Below are 8,756 nucleotides of genomic sequence, written 5' to 3'. Positions count from 1 at the left end.
TGCTGACCTAGATCGATCTCTTTTGAGGAGTCCATTACTAAATTTCTGACTAATTAAGTATTAATGGTTTCCCAATTTTACGAATTAAATGGATTACGGAATGAGTGATAGGAGACTTCTTTGATGATCGACTTAACTAACTTCTCTAGTTCCCCTTTCAATTACCTAACTAAGCAATATCACTCGCGAAGACACTTATCCCTAGCCAATACCAAGAACCCCCTAAATTCACGTGGACACCTATGTTCCTTTAGTTTATTATAGATGTTGCTTAGCTGATATTAGACTCCCAGCCAATGCTAGGAGGATCTCTCCACTCTTAATCAAACCTGGACAGCTGGCCATTTAATCAAGAGCTTGAGAACATGGAGAGTCAATCAAAATAGAAAAGAAAATGCTACAAATCAATCAACAATCCACAGAATACAACATCTAATATAAGTATCAATCTTCAGACTACACATACCGACGATAATCCTGAACCAAATGCACCAATTACAATCCATAGAGACCTAGAGACTATAATCAATAAATATACAGATTGGAAACGGAAACTGGATAGGAGGATATCTGTCCATTATTAATCAAACCTAGACACCTGGCCATTTAATCAAGAGCTTGAGGAACTCAGATTGGCTCCTCCATCATCAAGGAACGGAAGGCCTAACTGCTCATGGACGGACACACATGTCACCGAGGTTCACAGGACTCTCGATCATGGGTCTCAGCAAGTGAAGACGGAATTGCAACCGAAGGACGAGAGGAGATGGTGGAATTGAGAGGACCCAAACTGTGGTCGATGAAGATGAGAGATGAAGATGAAGATGGTGGATATGCAGAAGATGACAACCGGAGGTGGAGGATCGAGAGAAATCGGCAAACAAAACAAAGATGAGAGTTAGATGAATCTGAACATGTGCAACCTCGAATCGAATATGAGAACCTCAGCAAAACGTAGCGTTACTCGTCTAATCCTTCGTCGTCATTTTGCTGGATTGGTCCTTCTTGCCATTTTTGTGCATTTATCGTCAATTCACATAACTTGCAACTAGGGTCACCTGCACGCACAATGAACTCAAGGGATTAAATATCTTAACATAGAAAATCACATAGACAACAACCAAGCACATAAAACCTCTAAAATAACTTCATTACCCTTTGTGCATACTTACCATTAATTATGCCCCAATTAACTAATAATTAGTGCCAAAAAACCTAAAATTATACATGGAAATGTATAAAAATAATGAGGTCATATTCGAGCATTCTTGTATCAAGCTCTATCCACACTCTCCACTACATTTAATTTCCTCGTGCCTTAGCGTGGCTTGAAAGTTATTAAACAAAAGATACATGAATAAAAGGGGGGAGGGTTGCAACGCATTGATACTAGCATTTTCCTTTTGTCAAGAACTAATATCATATAAATATCAAAGTATTGTTCCAGTCCAAATTATAATAACTTATTTCTAATTATTTTATCAGAATATAAAATATATAGTTAAATCATTGAAGAAATTTTTTGTCTTTTATTTTTACATAAAATTTTTAAAAAGTATATTTTTAATCCTTTAACCCTAGTTGTTAGTCTGAAATAAAGATTTTTTTTATAATAATCATAGTTATTTTGATTATTTTGAAAATAACTATGAATGATGGACACATGGCAACATGGCATAAAGGAGGTGGTGGTACATTGCTGTTGTGACACATGGTAGCAACTCACGATTGCCGTGTGGTATTTTAAATCTACAAAATAAAAATATTTAGTGATGATAATTCGTCACTAATTTTGATAGCAACAGAAATTTTGTCACTAATTTTTTTTTTTTTTTTGGTTGATGTATATATGTTAGCTTTATTTATAAGTATATTTTTAATTAAAAATATTAAAGTTGTAAATAAAGATAATTTAAAATTTTAATAAATACTTCAGTTTTTGGTCCAAAATGGTTAATATATGGAAATTCATTATTTTATTGTAGAGTATGAATAATACATAAAACCAGATCAGGCAATATATTGGTGGCGTTTGCGTGGAACTTACCGAGCCTTGAATCTGAACCTGGGCGAGGGAGCGTCATGGGACCATATCTCGTGAATACAGTGGACCTACCAAATCCTACGTGCATACATGGGGGACCAGGCGGACGAAGATACTGCACAATTTGTTGCAACCCCAATCATCACAACAACACAATCAAATCACAAAAATAACTAAGCTGCTGCTACATTATTTAGTTACCATTAATTTAAGTTCCATGCCACCATCTACGTAACTACTTTGTCCGGCTTGTTTTTCATTTTATGATAACCAACCAAATTAACTTCTCGTCGTTGCTCCATTTTTGCCACACATTCATTCAATTTACAGAAATTAAAGAGTTAGTTTACAATCATTTGTTTTCGTCTTCCGCCTATACTTTAATGTTACTTTTAATCTCATATATGCGTGGGCGTTAATTATGGCTTCATTTCGGTGAATCAATTGAACATTGAAAGAGCCCTAAATTTCAATAACTAAGGACTGGGAAAAGGAGGCAGGCAGAAAATTATTATTTGTGTGTATGTATACTCCCTCCATCTCTGGGCTCTTGGTACCATCTATAAAAGAAGACTATCGAGCCTATACATGTTAAAAAGATAGTTTAAGCAGACTGGTTAATATCTGAATATTGATAATATTTTCCCACTTATATCCTTAACTAATGCTCATCTTTTTCGTCTTTCCAACTTTCTAAATATGACAAGCTGCTTGTTTAATTTACTCCTTTATAAGTAGAAGTCTCTTGCTCACTTCGCTTTAATAATCCTTTATAAGAACCCATCCATCCCTTTTCTCTCCTACATCAAAATATACACCTAGCTAGTTAATTCTTATCTTCCTTTCGTAAATGAAAAGGCTTAATTTTGACTTTGGTAAAAAAAAAACATTTACTAATTAATACATCTCACTAAATGTTATGAAAAATTGCAAAAGAGGACTCGACAAGTTAGTTACAAATAACTAATTGCACAAATTTTCTTAATACTAATAAATGAGGTACAATGGTAACTATATTTAGGCCTGAAAGAGCGTGTATATAATGCGGGGCAAGTGCTTACAAAATACTAGGGATAGAGGGGGTAGCTTGAAATAAAAATGAAAATAATGAGTATAACGGAAGTGACTTACTTGGTCCAGGTACTCCAATATTGGAATGCGACTTCGACTCATTATTGAGCTACTGCTGTTTTCAAAATCACTTTTGCGTATGACACGCCATCCACACTTCATTGAAACTTTTGCATTATTATGGCCGGCATTAAAAATGAAGGGAAGCTGACTGTGCTTTCTTGAGCACTCCAAGGCACAGAATTCCTTTGTATGTTTCCAGAACCCTAGCCAAAGGTGACAAGACTTTCTTTTCTTCTCGCCATCACAATCAAATGCCCTTATCGTCTTGTGGTTTTTGGGATGTACTGCGAAATCATAAAGACTCCACGACAAAGCCGATTCTCTTGTGTCGGGTTCAGTGGAATAAAACTTACCTTCTAACGGAGTGCATAATCCAATTCCCACCATTTCTTCCCAAGAAGGTATGTCTACCATCAATAAAGCACTACCATATTCATCCAGACAAAGATCAATTTGATGGTCAAACCATGATGGTATTTCACGTCCAGGAGTAGTCACCGAGAGAGTTTCATCCATCCAAGGCGTTGTTTTCACCTTCCACTGTTTCCAATGAATATATATGTATAATTAAAAACAAAATAAAAACATAGAATTCTATAATGATATATGGATATTTATACATACTTGGTCCATTGAAGCAAAGAAATGTGATAATTGTTCACCTCCCACTGTTTCCAACGAAGCACATTCTTCTAACTCCAGGATACATAAACTTGGCGGAGTCTGCGGCAACGACTGAAGTTCAGAGCAAGAATTTAAATACAGACGTTCCAATTTCAAAAGATTAGCTATGCAGCCAGCAGGTAGACTCTTAAAATTATTTCCACTCAGATCTAATCTCTCCAATGATGATAAGCCCCTCCAGTCATCTGGCATGGATGCATCATCAATCTTGCAATAGCCTAAATCCAATTCTCTCAGTGATTTAATACTCAGCATTGAAGAAGGCAATGTTAAGCCCTTATGAATTGAATGCCCCCAAGGAAGAATCATGCTCCAAGGGTATAACATCGACCTTTTGCACCGACGAAATGACAATTTCTTGAGTTTCTCTAAACCACCAATGGAAGGAGGTATTTCTGTTATATCGGTTTCACTTGCGTCGAGCTCCTCCAAGCCTTCAATTTCATTCAACTTTTCTGGCAATCTAGAAAACTTTGAGCAGCCAGATATATCAATAACTACAAGGCGCTTCAAATTGTGAATGCTCTGAGGAAGGCAAACAAGATTTTTACAGCCCCTTAATTTCAAAGTCTTAAGACCAATCAATAAGCTAAGTGACTCAGGTAGTTTGACTAAATTTGTCTCCCCAGCATCAAGTGTTTCAAGATTTTTCATACTTTCTCCAAACTCTGGGAGAAATTTTACTTGAAGACATCCAGAAAGAACAAATTCTTTCAGAGCAGTCATTTCCAATTTTTTGGACAACGGAATCTAAGATTTTTGCAACCTTTCAAATTCAACGCTTGAAGCTTTTTGAGTTGTCCGATCGAAGCATGAAGGTCAACAAGTTCTTCACAACCTTCGAGTTCCAATCTTTCCAGGTTTGGAATTTCCAAAAAATCAGGAGTTTCAATCAAGTTTTTGGAATAACGCAAGTCCAAAATCTTCAAATTCTTTGAGCACTGGACAAACAAATATATGAGAATCATTGAAAAAAACACGATGTGCTAACTAGCATAACCAATTACACTATCAATAACATCAAAGGATAAGATATCTTACCAGGCTAAGTTTCTTTAATTTGCTATGATTCATTCTAAGATCAACAAGTTCATGCAATCGGGTTCCAGAAGAAAGAGTGTTTAGAGGATATTTTGTCCAATAAAGTACTTTCAAAGCATGAGAAAGACATTTGAGGCCATTAGGGAGATGAAAATCACTTGATATCATCAGTAATCTGAGGTTGTGCAATGTTGAAAATGCTTCAGGATCCCAAAATGCCTTATAAGATGTGGATGAGGCCATACCTTTTATTTCTTTTGTGCCTTGGTAAACAACATTATGCAATGTTGAAAATGGTTCAAAATCCCAAAATGTGTCACAAGATGTGGATGAAACCATACCTTGTATTTCATTTGTACCCTGATAAACAACATTAGCCACAAGAAAAATGGTATCAAATTTACCATGTAAGAAATTAATAAGATGTAAAATATATTGAAACCAATAAGAGATAAGATCGATACTCACTAAATTGTTTTCCATAACTTTATCAATGTCTTCATTAGTCCACAATCTACTACGGTTTCCAACATAATTAGAAGACTTATCCACAACAATTTTCCTACCCATTTGTTCCACCAAATCATGCATCACTAAAGTACTGCCATATTCCTTCAGCATAGATTTTTCTTGGAGAGTTGTTATTCCAATTTTTCCATTAAAACCACAATTTTCTAATATTTTTGTTATTTTGTTTTTGCTCCAACCATTGAAGAAGCAAGCAATATCTAAAAATATTGCTTGTTCTATATCAGTTAATGCATCAAAACTTATTTTAAGTATCCCAAAAATATCTTCATGGGGATCTTTCCTCAACATTCCCAAGGCATCTTTCCTCAACATATCCAAAGCATCTTCCCATTGCACAATACTTTTTCCACAAAAAAAAGAGCCCAAAACAGAGAGAGCTAAAGGAAGGCCTCCTGCATAATCACAAACAATTTTAGACAGCTCCAACAAATCCTCCTGAGGCTCACTTCTTCCAAATGCTTTCTGACAAAAGAGTTGAAGGGCTTCATTTGGGTTCATAGTTTTAACCTCGTGTTGATATGCTACACGCGCTCCACGTAACAAGTCTAAATGCCTAGTTGTTATGATCACTCTACTCCCAGCACCAAACCAGTTTGGGCTATTAGCCAAATTTTCTAAATGGGTTGTATGGCTAACGTCATCAAGGATAAGTAAAACCTTTTTATTGCAACAACGGTTTTGGATTATTTTCTTCCCTTCATAGCTGTTTTCAATTTTCATGTTTCTTCTTTTGAGTTTTGAAAGAAATTGACTTTGTAACTGAACCTCGCCACCATCTCTTTTGGAAGCTACCCTAACATTGTGAAGAAAGCAACTAATATCAAATTGGCTACAATATTTCTCAAAAACAACCCAAGCAATTGTTGTCTTCCCAACACCCCCTAAGCCCCATATTCCTACAAACCGAACATCATTCGAACCTATCTCCAACAGTGGCTCTAGTTGTTCCACTTTATTGTCAATTCCAATGAGTCCTTCAGTATAAGGTGGTAGTCTAGGATGTAATTTGGTCCACAACTCCTCAACCACTGTGTCAACAAGTTCTGCTTCAGACCTACAAGTTACAACAATGTATGAATGGCCATGTGAAATATAACTTTTGATTTATTATGTAATTATACTACCTCTAGTCCTAACTATAAGATCTACAAACGAGGTCTTATAGTTAGGAGAGGAGTAATATAATATTTGTTACTCCAATGTCTGCAATTGTTAATATTCTTTTCCTTCTAGATTATCAACACATTGAAACAATTTCACTATTGGCAGCAGCACAGACATGCAGTTCTTGTTTTTTTTTTTTCAACGGGCATTTTAATTTAATTGTGATGTTAAAGCTTTTCAATTCAAGGATAAAAAGTTGTGGATGTGAAAAAAAAATAAAAATTAACAAAATACAAATTTAAAATTTAGAACTTTTAACTTCAAATACCAAAAAAAAAAAAGAATAGTCACAAAATTTATTAGAATAAATGACGACATAACTAAAAAAATGACCCTGTACTATAAAGTTGATTCCACACCACTCAAATATAACTAATAGTATCAATGTCAAATAATTGTATTAAAAAAGTTTTACAATTCTTTTTTCTACAAAAGTTAGCAGTGAGAACTCATTTATTAAATAGTGGTAAACAGAAAAGGAAAGAAAGATTGAATAAACAATAAAAAGAATAATGACACTGCAATACAAGGTATCATTGTGTATTACAACTAAAATGTTCATCTTAATAATTAATTTATTTAATTTTTAAACTAAGAATACATACATGTCAACCAAATAGTTTGACTACATCTAAATCAATATATGTTCCATAAAATGATTATATAAATATAAAATATTTGTTGCATAATTTTACCCAATAAGAAATTGACTCACCTATATTTATTGCAATCCCAACCAGATAAGTCTGAAACCTCCCTGAGAGAATCTCTCCAACATTTCATGACCTCATTGTCCCTTTGAAGCATTTGATGCCTAGCAAAAGCTTCGGCAAAACTTTCTCTTTGATGCCGTACGTCAGATGGATTTACATCATAAAATATGGGGAAAACTTGTTGAGACAAATTGTTTCTTGAGTAAAGAATATGTTTAAGCTCATCTAAACACCATGAAGAAGAGGCATAATTTTTTGAGAGAACAACAATTGCAAATAGAGAATCCTCAATTGCTTGTTTGAGTTCTTTGGAAATGACTTCTCCTCTCTCAAGTTCTTCATCATCTCTGAAAACCTTAAGCCCACTCTTATCTAGTGCATGGTACAAGTGGTCAGTGAAGCCTTTACGAGTGTCTTCACCCCTAAAACTCAAGAAGATGTCATACTTCCAAGTTCTTTGGGTTGAATTGGAGTTGGAAGAGTTTGAAGAAGATCCTCCTTGATTACTTGCCATAAATGTTTAAGCCAATAATTTGAAGAACCAGCAATATTACGACCTGCAACACAACTAGACTATTTCATTTGACGAAAGGAAAAAAATGAAATAGGAGATGATCAGATTGCAAAGGAAAAAATGGAAAAGAAAAATAGGGGAAGTTGTAGATGTATGATATACTGACCTGGGCTTATAGCTAGAGGTGAAGTGTCTGAGCTCTAATGCTTTATATATACAAGCTTTCAAGTGTTTACCTTCTTGATGGTGTTATTAGATGGCTGAAACTAGAATTTCCGTGCAAGTTTCTCACAATTTCTCTCTGTTCCTTTTCTGTCTTCCTCTTTTCTCCTTCTTTTCCTCTCTCTTTTTCTGCAGTGAGGGAAGAGAGCTAAAAGCCCTACTTATTGTGAAAGGTTGTTTGGAGGCCGCCTCGAGAATGAGAAAAGGCTGAAAGGGTCCACGGTCTTCCTTCCATGCTCCTTCCCTCGCCACGACAGGCCAGTGATCACTTTTGACTTGCCTAACCAGCTTTTTTTCCCCACAGTATATTCCCATTTTTTCCCCACAAATTAGCCTAACGGATTTGAACCACTGCATCTTTGCAACAACCACCAAAAAATTGGTTTTATTTGAATGATGGGTGACTTATTAATTTTAATGAGTTTCCAAACAAAAACGCGTGATCTATAAAAGAGGGAACAAAAGAAATTTGAATCTGCGAGTTAATTGAAAAATAAATTATAAATACCATTAATTCTTGTTAAAATACCATCTTTTGTAAAGAAGAAAAAGAAATGAGGGGAGAATTGAAATAATAGAAGATCATATTTGTTTATTTACAATTTTTTTTGGGTGAAACACTAGGTTATCCATTGGAGGATCTGGTGACTAATCCCTTCATTAGCTTGTGAGCACATCAATGTGTGGGACAGTTGGCTCGGAATTTTAA

General features: G+C 35.1%; 2 protein-coding genes across 2 annotated transcripts; both read right to left on the bottom strand.

Moving 5' to 3' along the window:
* Positions 1-383: 383 nt before the first annotated feature.
* Positions 384-4,597, bottom strand: LOC114713488 (TMV resistance protein N-like). The gene is made up of 4 exons (XM_028898158.1): positions 3,803-4,597; positions 3,176-3,718; positions 2,048-2,159; positions 384-1,058 (listed from the first exon to the last, which is right to left on the bottom strand). Exons 1-4 carry the CDS (start codon positions 4,586-4,588, stop codon positions 961-963), a joined length of 1,539 nt encoding a protein of 512 aa, XP_028753991.1. The 5' UTR covers positions 4,589-4,597; the 3' UTR covers positions 384-960.
* Positions 4,598-4,612: 15 nt separating this feature from the next.
* Positions 4,613-8,122, bottom strand: LOC114713497 (TMV resistance protein N-like). The gene is made up of 6 exons (XM_028898166.1): positions 7,992-8,122; positions 7,314-7,868; positions 5,372-6,488; positions 4,904-5,263; positions 4,652-4,803; positions 4,613-4,628 (listed from the first exon to the last, which is right to left on the bottom strand). Exons 2-6 carry the CDS (start codon positions 7,823-7,825, stop codon positions 4,613-4,615), a joined length of 2,157 nt encoding a protein of 718 aa, XP_028753999.1. The 5' UTR covers positions 7,826-7,868; positions 7,992-8,122.
* Between the last annotated feature and the right edge of the window lie 634 nt (positions 8,123-8,756).

Source organism: Neltuma alba, unplaced genomic scaffold (assembly GCF_004799145.2).
Source record: "Neltuma alba isolate B1F8T4 unplaced genomic scaffold, ASM479914v2 tig00001887_pilon, whole genome shotgun sequence".
NCBI lineage: Eukaryota > Viridiplantae > Streptophyta > Magnoliopsida > Fabales > Fabaceae > Neltuma > Neltuma alba.
The sequence above is the reverse complement of the archived record's forward strand: the minus strand, read 5'-3'. Positions and strand labels throughout refer to the sequence as shown.

Coding starts and splice junctions, on each gene's coding strand:
- LOC114713497 (XM_028898166.1), bottom strand. CDS start 7,825: ATGGCAAGTAATCAAGGAGGATCTTCTTCAAACTCTTCCAACTCCAAT. Junction 6,489..7,313: donor TGGGATTGCAATAAATATAG/GTGAGTCAATTT, acceptor TGTAACTTGTAG/GTCTGAAGCAGAACTTGTTG. Junction 5,264..5,371: donor AAGTTATGGAAAACAATTTA/GTGAGTATCGAT, acceptor GTTGTTTATCAG/GGTACAAATGAAATACAAGG.
- LOC114713488 (XM_028898158.1), bottom strand. CDS start 4,588: ATGACTGCTCTGAAAGAATTTGTTCTTTCTGGATGTCTTCAAGTAAAA. Junction 3,719..3,802: donor TCTTTGCTTCAATGGACCAA/GTATGTATAAAT, acceptor CATTGGAAACAG/TGGAAGGTGAAAACAACGCC. Junction 1,059..2,047: donor AGGTTCAGATTCAAGGCTCG/GTAAGTTCCACG, acceptor TTGTGCGTGCAG/GTGACCCTAGTTGCAAGTTA.